At 40.3% G+C, this 20,200-nt stretch overlaps 1 protein-coding gene and 1 pseudogene across 1 annotated transcript in view; both read right to left on the bottom strand.

Annotated features, from left to right (window-relative positions):
- The window catches only part of ABCC2 (ATP binding cassette subfamily C member 2), a 66,384-nt gene extending 57,751 nt beyond the window's left edge, over window positions 1-8,633 (bottom strand). The window contains exons 1-2 of the mRNA XM_054728903.1: window positions 8,601-8,633; window positions 6,564-6,737 (exon numbers count right to left, since the gene is read on the bottom strand). Of these exons, the coding sequence (XP_054584878.1) occupies window positions 6,564-6,737; window positions 8,601-8,633 (207 nt within the window). The remainder of the gene's footprint in view (window positions 1-6,563; window positions 6,738-8,600) is intronic.
- A 9,014-nt stretch (window positions 8,634-17,647) lies between these two features.
- Window positions 17,648-18,976, bottom strand: LOC129152113 (elongation factor 1-alpha 1-like; annotated as a pseudogene).
- Between the last annotated feature and the right edge of the window lie 1,224 nt (window positions 18,977-20,200).

Raw genomic sequence — 20,200 nt, 5'->3', positions numbered from 1 at the left:
ATAATAATAGATCGGCTGCCTCCTGCACACCCCATACTGGGAATCGAGCCTGCAACCCAGGCATATGCCCTGACCAGGAATTGAACTGTGACCTCCTGGTTCATAGGTCGATGCTCAACCACTGAGCCACTCCGGCCAGGCAATCTTAACAAATTTCAAAAAATCAATTGTATTAGTAAAACAATATGATGCCATTTTGCATGTAAAGTTAAAAATAGATTACATAATGCTGGCAAGGGAGCTGAGAAATGAATTTTAATGCACTTTTAAGACTATAAGTTGACAAAAATCTTCCTAGATTATAAAAAGTTTCCATTATGTTTTAAAAGACTTAAACTGATAATATACTTTGATATAGTAATTTTACTTCTAAGAATCTATTCTGAGGAAATATTCTGAATTGTAGGCAAATATTTATGCACAAGAATGTTAACTGGAACCTTATTTTTTTTAAATATTTTTTAAATCAAATTCAGAGAGGAAGAAAGAGTGAGAGAGAGAGAGATAGAAATATCAATGCTGAGAGATATTGGCTGCCTCCTGCATGCCTCCTACTGGGGACCAAGCCTACAACCTGGGCATGTGCCCTGACTGGGAATCAAATTGTGACCTCCTGGTTCATAGGTCAATGCTCAACTATTGAGCCACACCCAGCGGGGCCTGGAGCCTCATTTTTAATAGTGAAGCACTTATAAAAGAAAAATTACCCAAAAATAGTTGTGGAGAGATTTGTTGGGAGGAGCTAATGCTGCAAGAGTTGTTAAAATAACTTATGGTATACTCATGTGATGAACGATGTTAGTGATCACAATTATGTTTAAGAATAATTTTAGCCCTGGCTGAGTTGGTTAGAGCATCGTCTCGATATACTAAGGTTGTGGGTTTGATCTTCTGTCAGGGCATATACAGGAATCAACCAATGAATGCATATATAAGTGGAACAACAAATCTATCAATCTCTCTCTCAAAATCAATCAATAAAATTTTTAGAAGAATAATATTAACTCGGGGAAATGCTTTTTATATCATCTGAAGTGAAAAAAAAAGTAGACTACAAAATTGCATATACAATGAGTTCAATTATGTTTTAAAAACATGCATAGAAAAAGGCAAGAGTTTCCTGTCCAAGATGCAGGTTTAGTACTTTATCTCCCATCCTTCCCCAACCCACTGAAATGGTAGTAAAGTACCAAGAAATAAATTCATAATAGCACTGAGAATATGAATGAAAAAGGGTAAGCTCAGTAGATCAGATAAGTTTTAGAAGACAAAAAGCATACGTGTCAATGGTGACAGGTTAAAGCAGAGAAAACCATCGCCCAAAACACACAAGAAAAGACAACAGTGAAGGGAGGTTGAGTTGACATTACTAGTTGCTGTGCTTGTATCTTCTATCTGCCCCACCAGATTCACTCTCCACTCTTGTTCCTTCAAGCCTAGAGTGGTAAGTTTGCTGCTTAAGCTCCAGGTCCCTCTGTAAATACAACTTCCTCATATTATCCTGTTTTGTTTCAGACACCGGTTTCCTGTTGGGACCCTGACTGGTAGATTTGCCTCTTCACAGCCATTCTCCTCTTCCTAACAGAACTCTTCTATTGTAAAATACCTATGTTACTCAGCTCAGCCATATGTTTGGGTAGAAGTTGGACCCATTTCCAACCCCATGAGGTGAATTAAAACCAGTGATAATGGTTCCATTCTACTGGCCTGTGACATATGACACAATTCTGGCCAAAGAGAAGTGGGGACAGCTTGTGGGAACTAGCTTGTGGGGGCTTCTGGGAAAAGTTTTCTTCACTGTTCAAAGTGATACATAAATCCAGAAGATAAAGAACTCTTTACAACTCAACAATAGAAAGACACAAATAACCTAATTAAAAGTAGGCAAAGGGTTTATTCAAATAAAACATTTTTCCAAAGAAGGTATTCAAGTGGCAAAAAGAATATGAAAAGACTAGAGGCCCGGTGCACGAAATTTGTGCAAGGGGGAGTGTGTGTACCTCAGCCCAGCCTGCACCCTCTCCAATCTGGGACCCCTCGAGGGATGTCCGACTGCCCGTTTAGGCCCGATCCCAGTAGGATCGAGCCTAAACGGGCAGTCGGACATCCCTCTCACAATCCAGGACTGCTGGCTCCTAACTGCTCACCTGCCTGCCTGCCTGATTGCCCCTAACTGCTTCTGCCTGCCAGCCTGATCACCCCCTAACCACTCCCCTGCCAGCCTGATTGATGCCTAACTGCTCCCCTGCCAGCCTGTTTGCCCCTAACTGCCCTCTCCTGCAGGCCTGGTCCCCCCCAACTGCTCTCCTCTTCAGGCCTGGGTCCCTCCCAACTGCCCTTCCCTACAGGCCTGGTCGCCCCCAACTTCCCTCCTCTGCTGGCTTGGTCACCCCTAACTGCCCTCCCCTGCAGGCTTGATCGCCCCCAATTTCCCTCCCTTGCAGGCCTGGTCCCTCCCAACTGCCCTCCCCTGCTGGCCTGATCACCCACAACTGCCCTCCCTTGCAGGCCTGGTTCCTCCCAACTGCCCTTCCCTGCTTGCCATCTTGTGGTGGCCATCTTGTGTCCACATGGGGGCAGGATCTTTGACCACATGGGGGCAACCATCTTGTGTGTTGGAGTGATGGTCAATCTGCATATTACTCTTTTATTAGATAGGATAAAGGCCTGGTGCATGGGTGGGGGCTGGCTGGTTTGCCCTGAAGGGTGTCCCGGATCAGGGTGGGGGTTCCCTTGGGGCATGGGGCGGCCTGGGTGAGGGACCTGTGGTGGTTTGCAGGCCAGCCATGCCCCCTGGTGACCCAAGCGGAGGCCCTGGTATCTGGGGTTTATCTTCTACAATTGAAACTTTGTAGCCTGGAGCGGAGCCAAGCCTTCTGCTTGCTCCGTGGCGGCAGCCATTTCTGTTGGGATTTATGTATCTTCTATAATTGAAACTTTGTAGCCTTAAGCGGAGGCCTAGGCTGGCAAGGGCAGGCGGAAAGCTTGGCTTCATCCATTGCCTGGGAAACCCAAGCCTCGCTCCTGCTCTCTGTGGCCGTAGCCATCTTGGTTGGGTTTATTTGCATATTCGCTCCTTATTGGCTGGTGGGTGTGGCTGGTGGGCGTGACCTGTGGGTATAGTGGGGTGATGGTTAATTTGCATATTACTCTTTTATTAGATAGGATGCTCACCATTATCAGTCATTAGGGAAATGTAAATCAAAACCACAATGAGATACCACTTCACATCTAGGATAGTGACAATCAAAAAGGTGACAATAACACGTATTGGTGAGGATGAGTATAGAAGTCCCCCCTTATCCTCAGGGGAATATGTTCCGAGACCCACCGTGGATGCTTAAAACTGCAGATAATATTGAACACTATATACACTATGTTTTTTCATATATATACATAAACTTGATGGCTTTTCTTTGGCAGACCTGAACTGCCAGCATCACTATTCTTGCATTTGGTGGGTGCCTTTGTTAAGTAAAACAAGGGTTCCTTTACACAAGCGCTCCAATACTGAGACAATCAATCTGATCACCCAGACGGCTACTAAGTGATTAACGGGCGGGTAGTGTATACAGCATGGTGACAAAGGAGTGATTCCCATCCCAGGGGACACAGAGCTGGATGGTAAGAGGTTTCACCACACTACTCAGAACAGCATACAATTTAAAACTTGTGAATTGTTTATTTCTGAAACTTTCTATTTACTGTTTTCAGACTGGTTGACCTTAAGTAACTGAAAACACGGAACGCAAAGGATAAGGAAGAACCACTGTGTTAGAAACTCACACATTGCTGGCAGGAACATAACACGGTGCAGGCACTTTGGAAAACAGTTTGTCGGTTCCTCAAAATATAGAGTTTCCATAAACTTACCAAATGAGTAAGCAATTCTATCCCTACATATATACCCAAGAAAATTGAAAACCTATGTCCACCCAAAAACGTGTACACAAATGTTCCTAACATCATTATTCAAAATAGGCACACACACACACACACACACACAAAATAGAAACAATGCAAATACCCATCAACCAATGATTAGATAAATAAAATATGGTATACCCATATAATGATATATTATTCAGCCATAAAAAGGAATGGGATACTGATACAAGCTACAACCTGGATGAACTTTGAAAACATAATGCTAAATGAAAGAAGACAGACACAAAAGGCCGCATACTGTATGATTGCATTTATATATGAAATATCCAAACTGGGCATTTAGAGAGACCAAAAGCCGATTTGTGGTTTCTGGGGGAGAGGGGAAGTAGGGGATGAGAAATAACTGTTTAATGGGTAAAAAGATTCCCATTTCAGGTGATGAAAAAGTCCTGGAACTAGGTAGTGGTGATGACTATACAACATTATTAATGTATTTAATGCTACTGAATTGTATACTTTAAAATGATTAAAATGATTAATTTTATCTTATGTACACTCTACTACAATAAAAAAAACTTTTAAAAGTATTGCATAATTCCAAGTATAAGAAATGTCCTGGATAGACTAATTCATTGAGACAGAAAGTAGATTTAGAGTTGCCAGGGACTGGAGGAGAGGGGGAATACAGGATGTTACCGCTGAATAGGTACAGGGTTTCATTTTGGAGCGATGAAAATATTCTGGAATTTTAGACAGTGGTGATGGTGACTATACTAAAAAACCTATGAATTATACACTTTAAAGAGGTGTCTTCTATGGTATGTGGATTATATCTCAATAAAGCTACTTGTTGAAGTGACACATAGGGGCACCTGACCTCTTTATCTGCCTCTGGACACTGACATGGGTGTGATACCTGGAGCTGCTGCAACCAACCTGCAATCATGTGCTAGCTCGGTAATTGGCTTGATATGCTGAAGTAAGCAGAAGAAAGATAAAAACAATCAGCTACCTGTTGATGTTGTTGAGCTGCTATGTTAACAAATCCTGGAGTTACACTACCTCTGGACTGTTTGTTTTATAAGAAAAACAATTCTTTACTGTTTAAACCAGCAGGTATGACTTCCAGGTGAGAGAGTCTTAACCAATATAAATCGATTCTCTGTAGTCAGCCCTGACAGTGAGTAAGAATGGAAAACAGGACAGAAGTCAGTCTTAATTAAAAATCTGTGTACAGAACTAGGATAGTTCCACCAGTCACTTTCTTCTCTTCCTGAACCCCACCCCATCACTGCAAATCCACTGACAACAATTATATTTACCACCCGTACCCCCAAACAGTCTAAAACAAAAGTACTCTCTAAAGAAACTGAATCCTTTCCCTGAAAGATGCCCCGTGGGTAGAGGGGGTATTGCTGCCCCATAGTAACTTCATCCAGAGTAAATTCACTGGGCACGCAGTAGGGGTAGAAAGGTACCACCCAAGATCCTGCTCTTGGGGGAAGCCCATAGTCCAAATAGTCATGCAAGTCTCAGAGCTCACAGGCATTCCTCCCATCAGGAAGAGGCCAGATGGGGAAGCAGACATATATAATGGCAGAGGAACCTACTCCAGCCACATATGTTCATTAACATATAAACATATTTAAAAAAACAGAACACTAATAACCCAGAAAGTCGAGAAAAAACAGTACTATTAAAGCAGATAACCAATATAATTAATCAGAAAAACTGATTCTTGCATGAAACAAACAGAAATAATTAATTGAACAGAAAATAATGTTTATTTTAAAATTAATGTCCTACAAGAGATTTGAGAAGACATTGCATCCATTAATAGTTTGTTGGTTTATGCTGTTGTTTTTTTAAGAGGTATACTCAAAAAGTAAGAATAATTCTTAGAAGTCAAATCTGTGATTACTAAAACAAAAACTCTTTAGGATGACAGGAAGAAAATTTGGAGAAATCTTTCAGAAAATAAAAAGAGAAAAATAAATTTTAAAAAGAGATAAGTTGAGAAGGATGATCAATTCAGAGTCCAACAGCCATCTAAAAGAAGTTCTGGAGAAATAAGATTTCAAAACTGGAGGGGGAAAATGGAAAGAGTAATATATGAAAATTTCACCTGAGTCCTCACATAAGAAAACCATGAGTCCTCAGGTTGAGAGTGGGAGAATGAAAGCCCTATTTCAGACCCAAGTTTGGGGAGATGAGCGACGATGGCTGGATTGCCTGAATCGAGAGGGCAGAGGACACATCATATAGTTAAATTTCACCTCATTGTAGGTGCCAACTGAATTACAGTCTCCTGATACAGAACAGCTTAAGGATAGGAAATCCCACGTTCCCTTCTCAAATACTAAAAAGACAACAACTACGTATTTGATTGATTTGGTACCCATTATTGGTGTTCAGGGTGTCTACTCCCCAGAAGATTTCTAAGTCACTATTCTTTTGCAAAATTCAAAGTCATCTTAACTAAGTAATATAGCAAGGGACCAGGGCGGCATAAGGCAGGCGGAGAGAGGGACACTCACAGAACCAGTCTCTACCTGAGTCAGCCGCACCTGGGAAAGCTGGTTAAAGACAGGGAGGAAGACACTTACCATAAACCACCAAGAAAACGTCTCTATGATGCACCAAGCAATTAGTTAGAAAATACTTGGGTTCCATACCTGCTTAGCAAGGTAGAGTTTGGTTATAGAAGATCTCTTGGTCCTGGATCTATACACATGGAGAAGTTGCCAAGGGGCCAGGAGCCAAAGGAAGCCCAAGGGAATCCATATCAGAACAGTTTGCTCAAAGCAAAGTGGCAGGTCCGCCTCCGGGCTATCCAGCAATGAGGAATTCTGGGGAGACCAAAATGTAAGGATTGTTAGTTACATGATTTTGAAGACAGAAGACTAGCCCTAGCCCACACCCTCCACCCCAACCCGTTTCCAAATAATTTTAACTAAGTTATATATCTACATCCAGCCCGACCCTTCTGCTGTATTTTTCTATTCATCTCCATTGACACAAATTCACAATTTAATGACATTTAGTGGCTTTTTGGGGGCCAATGCAGCCATTAAAGACCTTTCTTCCTGTGATTCTAAGTGAATTTCCCCACCAGTCATTGACTAAACTTCGCCAATGCATTTGCCAAGTTGTGGGAAGAAGAGGGACTTTTCTCCAATCCAAATGGGGAGATTAGTTCCTTGGGATATAAAAACTTTTTCTTATTCTAGTCTTTAGCATCAAATGAACTCACTGGCAGACACTCAAATATGCAGGCAGGTAGAATGCTTAGTCATGCTATGACATTTAGACTCCAGAGAGCTTATGTCAGAGCCCAAGGGCTTATGTCAGAACCCCAGGGGGCCTCAGCATAGAAGCACCATGAAACTGTTGAACAGAAGGCTTATTCCCAGCAAGTTCTGTACTGGTCTTTGCATTCTGCAATAATGAGAAGTGTCTTGTGAATTGAGGGTGGGGGGCACTAGTTCTTATATTTGAGTCATGTGAGAATAGATTTTTCTCTCCCAATAAATATTTTTGAATTGTTTTGTATGGCTGTTTGAACAGATTCTCTAAAGAAAAGGTTAAGGTGCCCTGATCAAGATGATCTGCCAGATAACTCTTAGAGAGAATTCTCAAGGGTTGGCCTATTAAGCCCCACCTTCCTGAGGTATATGTTTTCTGGTCTCGGGACCCAGGTTCTTTCTAAGACTGGGAAGTGCTGCCCAGGTGCTCTGCTATCTCACTTCTGCTCTTCTTATCTCTCCATAAGGTTACCTAACTTTAGAATCAAGAAGATTTATCTAAGATATTTAAACTACTTTAACATTCTAGGTAATTCTGATGATGATGATAGGGGTTTGTAGACCACACTTTCTTAATATCACTAAATGCAAGGTCCCTTCTCATTCTCTCTTCCATTAAACCACTTGTTTTTGTTGCTCACACTGTTTATCTCAAAATTCTCTGCTCTAATGTTTCAATAAATTGTCTCAGTGCTCATGATGTCCAGATTTGCATCCCTATCCTCAACTTCCAGTCCACATCACTAATCGCCAGTTACTCTAGTTCAGAGCATTATTGTTTCATCATCGACATTATTCAACAGGACTCAGTCATGGGCCTTCTCTTCTTCCTCCTACCCCACAAATTACACAATTCCTACTCTTAACATAGATGAAATTAGAAGCCATTTTCCTATTTCTCTTTAGAGAGGCAATTTTGTAGATAGCTTGTCCAAGAAAAGAGTCTGGATACAATAAACATATGTTATAAAATAAATACATTAATGCCCAAATGGTTGGCTCAGTGGTTGAGCATCGACCTATGAATCAGGAGGTCACAGTTTGATTCCCGATCAGGGCACATGCCTGGGTTGTGGGCTCTGTCCCCAGCGTGGGGCGTGCAGGAGGCAGCCGATCAATGATTCTCTCTCATCATTGATGTTTCTATCTCTCTCTCCCTCTCCCTTCCTCTCTGAAATCAATTTTTAAAAAGTATTTTTTTAAATTTAAAACTAAATAAGTAAATATATTACTTCTCCCACATAGAATATCCTCTGGAGATATTCTGACATTCTTTTATTAAAAAAAAAAAATACCCTGAGCTTTAGACCAACTGCATATCTAACTTTTCTGGTCCTGCTTTGTGGCCACTCTAGGCTAATCTATTCCTTGTTCTGGTTTGAGAAGAGAATAAGTATAATTTCTTACCCAAAAAGTAGAGTTGCAGAACTTCTCCAGCATGATTCCTGGAGTTTCTTTGAAATGAAGACTCCCGTATCACTGTTGTTTCTTATTCACTCTTTTCCTCAGAGAAGGTGGAAGGTGAGTAGTGATGTGTCATCTCCCATTTTGATGTTACAACTCAAGGCAATTCTCCTGACCTTTCATCCCAACAATTTAATCGTTAACCTTGCTTGAAGGTATGTTTACATGATCCCAGTGGACAGCCATGTGACCGAGGAGACCCGGGAACAGATTCACCAGTTCACACAAGCACCAGAAGCCTCTGTAGGTGTGAGCATATCTAAAAGGAACTACTGCCCAGCCGGCGTGACTCAGTGGTTGAGCGTCGACCTATGAACCAGGGGGTCACGGTTCCATTTCTGATCAGGACACATGCCTGGGTTGCTGGCTCAACCCCCAGTGTGGGGTGTGCAGGATGCAGCTGATCAATGATTCTCTCTCATCAAAATGCTTCTATTTCTCTCTCCCTCTCTCTTCCTCTCTAAAATCAATAAAAAATACATTGAAAAATAAAAGGAACTACTGAAAGATGTTAGCAGAGCTGAATGAGAGATCAGGAGTGGAGAAGCCTTTACTTCTCCGGAGGACACATGATATAAAGAGAGAAGCATCAAAGGAGGGGTATGCACCCCTAAACGTGCATACTTTCTGTTTCACTTCTGTTTAAGGCCTTAGAATTCATAGAAGTGTGAAATATCCTATTCCTTTGGATTTTAAATTAAGAACATAGAACTTAACAGATGGTTAAACGTTGGAAAAGGTTACAAAATAGCATATTCAATGTGAACCTACACATATGGAATTTATGCATTTATGCAACAAAATGTTAACCTTAACTGTAGAATCGTGGGTGATTTTTATTTTTATTTTTGCTTCTCTGTATTTTCTGATTTCTCCATAATTATAAGGTATTATTTATGTAATAATATTTTTAAAGCAAATTTTTGTATTGTGGTAAAAAAAAAAAAACCACAGCACATGACATAAAATTTACCATCCTAACCATTTGTAAGTGTACAGTTCAGTAGTACTAAATATAGTCACATTGCTGTGCAACCAATCTCCAGAACTTGTTCATCTTGCAAAACTGAAATTCAATACCCATTAGACAATAGCTCCTCTTTGCCCTCTTCCCCTAGTAAAGCAAGTATTCTTTTAAAATCAGGACATCCTAAATTAGCTTGCCAACATATTAAAGGGCAAACACCATCATTTGGAAGATCATGTGGAAACATTTTTGTTGTCAACACACACACACAAAAGCCACTTCTGTGTTCTGTGGGTATATACAGACTGTATCTACAGAGATTAGCAAGAAAATAATATATATTTTAATGTACACATACATACATACATATTCTAATGTATACTTAATACCTGGCCTAAGTATTAAGTAATGTATACTTAATACCTCTGGTTATCTTAAATTCACAAATAATAAAAATATTTACCACTAGTACCAGTGGATATGTTCTGGGTTATTAATATTGAAAGGTATGTAAATGTTATTAGGACATTTATTCAGTTATTGTCTCATAGATGGACTTCCACACTTTTCCGTGTGCCTATAGCAGGGTTAAAATGATTTAGGATAAAGGCATCATCAGAGTTCACTGGCTTTGATACAGACCTCTGATCATACCAACAGAAGCAAGCTGGAAAGATGACAATTATAAACATTTAAAAATTCATCAGTGAAGACAGAATCCTAATTAAAGCAAAGCAGGGGTTAATTTGTCCCATAGGCCAAGTCCAGTGGACTCTTTTCTCATCTGACCCTTGTTTTTACATTTTTTAACTATAAAACTCAATATTAACAGTCTTTCCATAAGGACTCTTCAATTTGCCTCTTGGCCGACGAAGCCCCAAATATTTACTATTTGACCTTTAAAGGAAAAGTTTGCTAACCCCTAAACTGAACTCCAGAAAAGACAAGACCTTCTAAGATAGCAGAGAGCCATAGCAGCTTTCATCTCTGCCTGAAACAGAGCAGGAGGAGAAGCCTGCCACAAATGGCTCAGGAGAAACCAGCCTAACTTCTAATGAATCTCTCAGGGCCATGTGTGGGGCTGGCATCGAAAAGAGCCCCAGAAATAGTCGCACTGCACTGTCCCCAACTCTTTGTCACACTGGTCTTCACCAACTGCTGAGACTCATATTACAAAATGGGAAGGAACAGTTAGGAGAACTGAGAGAAAACTCCCTACGCACTCTAAGCTTTCACCTCTGGAAGACTTACAAAGAGCTAACAGAAACTCCTCCAATGCAATTCCACCTTCACAGAAAGTGAGGCAGCCCCAGTCATTCTTGGAATGGCTGTGGGAAGCAGCGGGCAGAAGGGGCTAATTTTCCCGCCTAAGACTTACCATCCAAGATGCAGCATGAAGGTGCACCTTGTCCCAGCTTAGATCCCGCAGGCCCACAGCTCACCTTCCCTGGCTCATCTGGTACGTGGTACAGACAGTGATTAAGTTTTTTTTGGCTCTTACAAGCCAAGTCATTTTTCAGATTTGCATTTATTCAATAGTCTTCCCCTCTGGTGTCAGTGATGTAGGATTCTGGTTATCTGACCATTGGTGGTGATTTCTGCCAGGTGGCTTTCAATAGGAATCCATTCTTTGGCAGGTGGCAGATACCAGGAAAAACTAGTTTGTTAACCTTGTTTGTTTGTTTTTGTCTGTTTGTCTTGAAGATTCTGGTGTTTCCTGGTATTTATAATTGCAAGTTTGAGAAGTTAATGTAATGTGCTTCTGATCAGAGATAGAATGCACTGTGTACATTTGCTTTGTATGTGCACCCATATGGGTTCCTGTAATTCTAAGTATCAGAGCCTGCTTCCTCCCACTAAACCTCTAGATTTTTTTCATGTTTACCCATTTGTGTAAATATCTGAAAAATGGAATTCTTATGCCAGGAAATGATGAAAATATACAGTAGGTCTCTGTAGGCACTTTTGACTTCAATAAAGGAGAGGATCTTAGGGGAGCCTTAAAACAGACAGGAACAAAATCTGTAACAGACAGAGGTCAGCTTTTTTCTTTCTTTTTTTAAAATATATTTTATTTATTTTTTACAGAGAGGAAGGGAGAGGGATAGAGAGCTAGAAACATCGATGAGAGAGAAACATCGACCAGCTGCCTCCTGCACACCCCCTACTGGGGATGTGCCCGCAACCAAGGTACATGCCCTTGACCGGAATCGAACCTGGGACTTTTCAGTCCACAGGCCGACACTCTATCCACTGAGCCAAACCGGTTTCGGCGAGGTCAGCTTTTTTGATTAGCATACTAAAGTCTCTAAATGAACCCAATGGACATTAAGAAAGACAAAAGCATACAGGAAGCAGTGGTCCAATTACTTTCTCATATGATTATAATCGTTTTTGGGACTTTTGTTTATTTGTTTTTTAAGATTTTAACATTGAATTTTAGAGATACAGGAAAGGAGGAGAGAGAGAAACATCGATGTGAGAGCAAAACATCAATCTGCTGCCTCCTGCATGCCTCCTACTGGAGTTCGAGCCCACAACTCAGGCAATGTCCCCTAACCTGGAATCAAACCAGCAACCTTTCAGTGCATGGAATGACACCCAACCAACTGAGCCACACTAGCCAGGGCTTATATGATCATGTTTTATGATTTATCTACTCCCAGTGTATTTGTCCTCCATAATTAGGTCAACTAAATTTTGACAGAAATTTGTAATGTTTACCTTCTAGTTCCTCAATATGTACATTCTAAACTACTCATATAATCAAATGGTCTTCTCATACTTATCACATAAATGTATGAAAGCATGAATAAAACCTGGATAAAAATAGGGTGCCAAATGTTTGTTAGAGATTGTGATTATTCTCATACTTGTAGCCTTCTTCCACTGTTAAATATCTGAATGATTAAATGTTATATGGCCATTATCACAAGTCAACATCCAACTGATGACATTTTTTTCAAAAAGAGAATGAAATCCTCATGTCTGAATCCATTCCTTTAGGAGCTAATTTTGACCAAAGAGGGGAAATGAGAAATTCTGATGAGTGGAATTATTGGTACTAACCTGGCTTCCTAAAGTGGTGATACTAATGGCACATGGGTAGACATTAGACAGCTGTTATGCTTGCTTCAAAGCCAAACTCCGATGACCCAGCCAGCCTACTCAATATTGGCCTTCCTATACTTTGCCCCCAGCTAATCAGCTTAATCAAGAAAAACCCTTATTGGAGAGGAAGCAAGATTGCGGCATAAGAGGACACCTGAACTTGCTGCCTCGCACAACCACTTCAAAACTACAACTAAAAGACAAAACGAATATCTTCCAGAACCATGGGAAAGCTGGCTGAGTGGAATTTATACAACTAGAAGGAAAGAGAAAAGCACACCAAAACTGGGAGGAGGTGCGGAGGTGCAGAAGTGAAGTGCAGAGCTATGGAGGCGTGTGTGGAAAAGGGCTGGCAACTGAGTATGCTGTTGTCTTTTTCAATTGGGAGGGAGATACAAGCTCCCAACTGCTCTGAACTCCAGTTCCGGATCAGATTCTGGAGACCCAGACTCATACAGGGAGAAACTGGATTGTCTGGCATCGGGCTGGAACACAAGGGTGGCTTTCTCTCAGAAGTGCTTGCAGCGATCATTGTTCCTGCACGGTCTGAGGGACACAGAGACCTGGGGACCTCTTTGGGGCAGGGCTGACAGTCAGCCATTGCTGTTTGCTCTGCCCGGGTGATTCCCTGAGACCCTGTCTCACCCAATTTACAACCCCACCCAAGCTGTGCACAGAAGATTTTGCATATGAATGGCCTGGCCTTTTTGCAATCTAAAACCTAACAAACTGCAGCTGGGTCAGTGAGCCCCAGAGCCTCCAAAAGAAGGCCCCAGGCTGGACAGCAGCTGGCAGTGCTTCACAGCTAGGCCTCATCTGGCACCTCCAAACCCTAAACAAAGAGTAGGAATCTTCAGATCTCTCTGTAGTTCCTGCTGGGTGGCCTCAGGCAGTGAGGCTACTTGCACCTACTTGGAGATCCAAGAGCCAGTGTACCCTGTGGTCAGAGTGAGACCATCCAGATTACAACTCTTCACATCCATAAGAGACACACTCAGGGGGCAGACTCAGTGAGCACCAAAGCCCCACTGAAGTAAGTCTTGCCCCATAAGGGTGTCTCCAGCACAGAAGTTCTCCCATTGTAGACACAACTGATCCTCACAGCCCATTGGCCTGGAGGTCAATTCCTTCCAGTGATACCAACAGCAATCAAGGCTCAACTACAACAAGACTATGCACACAGCCCACAAAGGGGTGCACCAAGAGTATCCACCTCTGGTAACTGGGGAGGCTGAGCCACTGGGCCCTATAGGACACCTAGCACACAAAGCCACTCTATCAACACAGGGAAGCAGCCAAAATGCGGAGACAAAGAAACAGGTCACAAATGAAAGAAATGGAGGAAAGCAAACTACTGGATATAGAGCTCAAAACCACGGTTATAAGTTTACTCAAGAATCTTCTAGAAACCTCTGAGAAATTTAGTGAGACCCTCAAGAATATGAAAATGGACCAACTAGAAATTAAGCATACACTGACTAAAATAAATAATAATATACAGAGATCCAACAGTAGACTAGAGGATTGCAAGAATCAAGTCAAAGATTTGAAATATGAAGAAGCAAAAAACACCCAACCGAAAAAGCAAAAAGAAAAAAGAATCCCAAAATTTGAAGATAGTGTAAGAAGCCTCTGGGACAACTTCAAGCATACCAACATCCAAATTATGGGGGTGCCAGAAGAAGAGAGAGAGCAATATATTGAAAACCTATTTGAAGAAATAATGACAGAAAATTTCCCCTACCTGGTGAAAGAAATAGACTTACAAGTCCAGGAAGCACAGAGAACCCCAAACAAAAGGAATCCAAAGAGGACCACACCAAGACACATCATAATTAAAATGCCAAGAGCAAAAGACAAAAAGAGAATATTAAAAGCAGCAAGAGAAAAACAGTTAGTTACCTACAAGGGAGTACCCATATGACTGTCAGCTGATTTCTCAACAGAAACTATGCAGGCCAGAAGGGAGTGGCAAGAAATATACAGTGATGAATAGCAAGAACCTACAACCAAGATTACTCTACGCTGCAAAGCTATCATTCAGAATTGAAGGTCAGATAAAAAGCTTCACAGACAAGAAAAAACTAAAGGAGTTCATCACCACCAAACCAGTATTATATGAAATGTTGAAGGGTACTCTCTAAGAAGAGGAAGAAAAAGGTAAAGGTAAAAATTATGAACAACAAAGTGACAACAAATACACATCTATCAACAAGTGAATCTAAAAATCAAGTGAATAAAACACCTGAAGAACAGAATAAACTGTTGAATATAATAGAATCAGGGGCATAGAAAGGTAGTGGACTGACAATTCTCAGGGGGAAGGAGGTGTGGGGGGTGCGGGAAGAGGTTGGACAAAAATCTTACACCTATGGATGAGGACAGTGGGAGGGGTAAGGGCAAAGGGTGGGGTGGAAACTGGGTGGAGGGACGCTATGGGGGGGAAAAGAGGAACAACTGTAATAATCTGAACAATAAAGATTTATTTTAAAAAATACACAAAAAAAGAAAAACCCTTACTTTTCCTAATCTGTATACTTTCCTTCCTCCCTTCTCTTTTATAAATCTGATTTTGCCTTTGTGTATTGACAACAGAGTAATAACAATTTCCCTCAGGTATAAAAGCACTTGCATACAGACATCTAACTAAATATCTGAACTGTTTTTTGACAATGATGTCAGTCTTCTACCTCTCTACTTAACAGATGGAAGAGGATCTATTGCCTGGGTTTATCTAGCAAGTTGTTGGAAGAGCAAATTGGCTATGCTTGGAAATGTTCATTGGGACTAAAGAGACCTTGTGAGTAGTATGGTATGAGTGGGATCATTTTCTAAAAATAATATGTAAGTCCCCTGTGATGTCTACTGCAAATAAGAGGAACAAAAGTAATTGATAGGAATTATAATAATGTGTGGGCACAGGTACATGTAAGAAATCTCTATGTTCAATTTTGCTGTGAACCTAAAACTGTTCTAAAATATAGTCTATTAAAAAAAAAGCAAAAAATTAAAAAGCAACTGGCAGAACAGTATGTGTGACTCCATTTTGATATAAATTTTTATACTTAGATGTATATATTCAAATAATATGTATTAATTCAAGCGAACTGTCAATATTGATTATTCCATGAGCAAGGGAGAGCAAGATCTTTGGACACTTTACTGTTTACATTATATATTGGCAAGGGTGGCATAAATGTCAGAGAAGTTTCTGCAAACCAAAACAGGTTCTGAAAGAACTAGTGGAGGTAATTACAGAACCATTATCTGAAATCTTTTAAATCACTGAGAATAGGAAAAGTATTATAAGATTGAATGAGCAAATGCCTTGATTTTTTAAATATAAAGGTGCTAAAAATCAGACAAAATCTGACATTAACTACTGGAAAGATCTGGAAAGGTTTGCTAAATGAAGAAAAATTTTGGAGGTTTGAAAGGAAGATAATCATTAAGAACCAGAATGAGTACTTTAAGAACAAACCAGGCAACCTAATTGAATTATCTTTTTTGATGTGATTATTACACTGGCAACCGGTATAAGTGTATCCTGCATTCAGCAAGGCCTTTAGTTCTTTGATGAAACACACACACACACACACACACACACACACATACACACACACACACACACAAACACACATATATATATAATGTAACCTGAAGATCTCTACACGCATTCCAAAAGTGTCAGCGGTAGCTTCAGCACCTTCAACATTTTTATCAATGGCTGATAGGCAATAAGAGAACTCACATTTACTGGATATCTATTATGTGTTAACCTCACATAGGTTTCTTAGGTAAAGAATATATTCATATGTTTGGCACTCTAAAATTTTTGTCTCATTTAATCTTACCCAAATCCTTAGAGGTATGTATTTTTATTCCAATTTTACCAATTAGGAAACTGAGGTTCAGAAAGTTTAAGAAAACTGAACACCGAAAAAAGAATATATGCTCTGGGGAGAAAGTCTGATGAGAAGATCTTGAAGATTTTATGATTTAATGAACATAATATTTACACAAAAGACAAACTACTGTAATGATTCCCGTTACCTAAGGATACACCATAGGACTTCTTTAAATCACAAGCTCTCTTAGGGTCCTGAAAATGCAATCTGAATATGTCAAAAATAAGCAAGTTTTCTATAGGATGAGGTGCTCTGTGAATCCCCCCCTTTTATGTTATGGATATTTAAAGACTGCACTAAGAAAGACCATAAGATCTATAGGAGTCAGAAAGCCTGGATTCTGGCCTTAGCTCTGCTGGTCTTTATGTAAAATGATTTCTCCTAAATCTCTTCTTAATGGTTCAATGTGTGTGTGCTATAAGTAATTGATCACATAGAAATAACTCAATAGGAAGAAATGGTTGATCACAATGACTCAGGGGAAAATATGCTGTATCATTTCTACTTAGTAAGCAAATGTTAATAAGTGAATTCAATAACTTTGAAAAATCTACAAAAGTTCAATGTTCAAGATAACCACAGAGTTGTATACTTTTAGTTAATGATTACAAATAGACTTAAAAAGAGTTTATTTTCTTGTGCAAGATCTTAGAGTAGATATCCAGATTTAAGTGGTAACAATAAAAAGATTATTTTTTCCTTTACATTTTTTCTCATTTAACTTTGTTTTAGTAGGTCTCAAAATTCTATTAAAATGTACTGATTTTAAATGCAAAAAAATTTTTTTTAATTAAAAAAATAATTTTAATTAGAAAAAAACCACTATCTATTACTGTTTGCCATGTGGTGGACAATTTACATTAAAAAAAAAACCAAAATGGTTCACAAACATTCTTTCTTTCTGAAGGTTTTACGATGCATTGTTATCATTAACTAGCCATTTACTATTAAAATTAAATGGTCAACTGAGACAAATGGTTTGGCCACCGTTCTTCCACCACTGATTAAGACTCGGGTGGCAGGTATTGGGGATAATATTCATTGAGCCTCCGAGCTTTCTGGGAGCACTTGGTGACTTTGCCAGCTCCAGCTGCCTTCTTGTCCACTGCTTTGATGACACCCACAGCGACTGTCTGTCTCATGTCACAAATAGCAAAATGGCCCAGAGGAGGGTAGTCAGAGAAGCTCTCAACACACATGGCTTTCCAGAAACCATATCAACGATGGCAGAATCACTAGATTTCAAAAACTTCAGGCCATCTTCCAGCTTCTTCACAGAATAACGATCAATCTTCAGCTCAGCAAACTTTAAGCAATATGAGCTGTGAGACAAGCTAGCACACGTGCACATCTGGCATTGATTTGAGCTGGATGGTTCAGGATAATTACACGAGCTGTGAAGCCAGCTGCTTCCATTGGTGGGTCATTTTTGCTGTCACCAAACACATTGTCATGATGAATACCTTTGATCGACACTGAAGTCCACATTGTCCCCAGGAAGAGCTTCCCTCAAAGCTTTATAGTGCATTTCAGCAGACTTTACTTCAGTTGTAACACTGAAGCTAAGGTGACCTCCATGCCAGATTTGAGAACACCAGTCTACATTGGCCCGCAGGGACAGTACCAGTACCAACAATTTTGTGGACATCCTAGAGCAGTGGTTCTCAACCTATCTAATGCCGCGACCCTTTAATACAGTTCCTCATGTTGTGGTGACCCCCAACCATAAAATTATTTTCGTTGCTACTTCATAACTGTAATTTTGCTACTGTTAATGAATCGTAATGTAAATATCTGTGTTTTCTGATGGTCTTAGGCTCTTAGTTTGCTACTGTTAATGAATCGTAATGTAAATATCTGTGTTTTCTGATGGTCTTAGGCTCTTAGTTATGAAGTAGCAACGAAAATAATTTTATGGTTGGGGGTCACCACAACATGAGGAACTGTATTAAAGGAACAAATGCAAGGGCGTATTCCTAGAGGAACAAATGCAAAGGTGTATCAGTTGGACGAGTTAGTGGCAGGAAGCAATCCTGAGATTCAAGTAGCGTGGGGCCACTGGCATTGCTGTCTTTACAGGTGACTTTTCATCCCTTGAACCAAAGCTCCAGCATGTTGTTGCCATTCCAACCAGAAATTGGTATAAATGCTACTGTGTCAAAGTCGTAGCCAATTTTCTTGATGTAGGTGCTAACATCCTTAACAATTTCCTCCTCTCTCTTCTGGCTGTGGGGTGGCTCAGTGGAATCCATTTTTTTAACACCAACAATTAGTTGTTTCACATCCAGTGTGAAATCCAGAAGGGCATGCTCATGGCACTCCTTGGAGGCCATGTGGACCCTCAGGTCCACCACCCCGTTGCTATAGCCAAATGAATTGTCATTCCAGGAAATGAGTTTGACAGAGTGGTCATTGAGGGCAATGCCAGCCCGAGGGTCGAAGGTGGAGGAGGGGTGTCACCGCTGAAGTTGCAGGAGACAGCCTAGTCCTCAGTGTAGCCCAGGGTGCCCGTGAGGGGGCCCTCAGACACCTCCTTCACAACCTGCTTGATGGCATCGTATTTGGCAGCTTTCTCCGGGTGGTAGGTCAGATCCACAACCAGCACATTGAGGGTGGGGATACAGAAGGCCATGCCAGTGAGCTTCCCATTCAGCTCCTCTAGGTCCTCAATAGCACACTTGTATAAATATTTTATACAACTGTTTTCTGTTACATCGCCAATATAGACTAAAGGCATAATGCCAACGTGGTTTGATTTTTTTAAAAAGCACTGCAATACAAACATAAAGCTATTGTATTTGTGATTTTATCCAAGGATAATACTTAGCGTCTATACAGGGCGAGGCCAAAGTAGGTTTACAGTTGTTCATATGGAAAATAATATAATAATTAATAAATAATAATACAAGAATAAACTGTACTCCCAACAATAAAAACTACTTTTGCCCCACCTTGTACAGGAATAGAAGGAATGAATAGTCTTCAAGTGTCCTCGTCACAATTCTTAGTTGCAGGGAACAGAAATCCACTCAAACTACTGTAGCCAATTTATTAAAAGATGTAAACTAAATAGAAAACAAACAAGAAATATTTTGCTTCCACCATTGTCTTCAACCATGCTATATCAAACCTCTTTCCCTGCCATTGACCATATCTCAGGCATATCCTATAACTTTTTGGTCTCTTTCAGATATTAAAAGGTCCAAGCTCATCTAATATAATTTAAAACACTTACATTCATATTTTTTTAAAAAAACAGCTTTATTGAGATATGAATTCCATACAATTCACCCATTTAAAGTATGTAATTAAATGTTTTAGCATATTCATAGAATTGTGCAATTTTGGGACATTTTTATCACCCACAAAACTTATCTAATTTAAATCCCCTCCCCTTTCTTGGCTCAGGGACCAGCTACTGCCAGGGAGAGCAGTGTCATTCCTTTAATCATTTTCCTTGTTATTCTATCCCCCTCCCTCCAATCCCTAATTTCAAGATTAGGGCAGGGAGAAGAAGACTAAGAAAAAAGGCAAAGATAACTTCACTGAGCTGGTAG

The sequence above is a fragment of the Eptesicus fuscus genome, chromosome 17 (genome assembly GCF_027574615.1).
Source record: "Eptesicus fuscus isolate TK198812 chromosome 17, DD_ASM_mEF_20220401, whole genome shotgun sequence".
NCBI classification, from domain to species: domain Eukaryota; kingdom Metazoa; phylum Chordata; class Mammalia; order Chiroptera; family Vespertilionidae; genus Eptesicus; species Eptesicus fuscus.
This window is presented reverse-complemented; position numbering and strand designations above follow the sequence as displayed.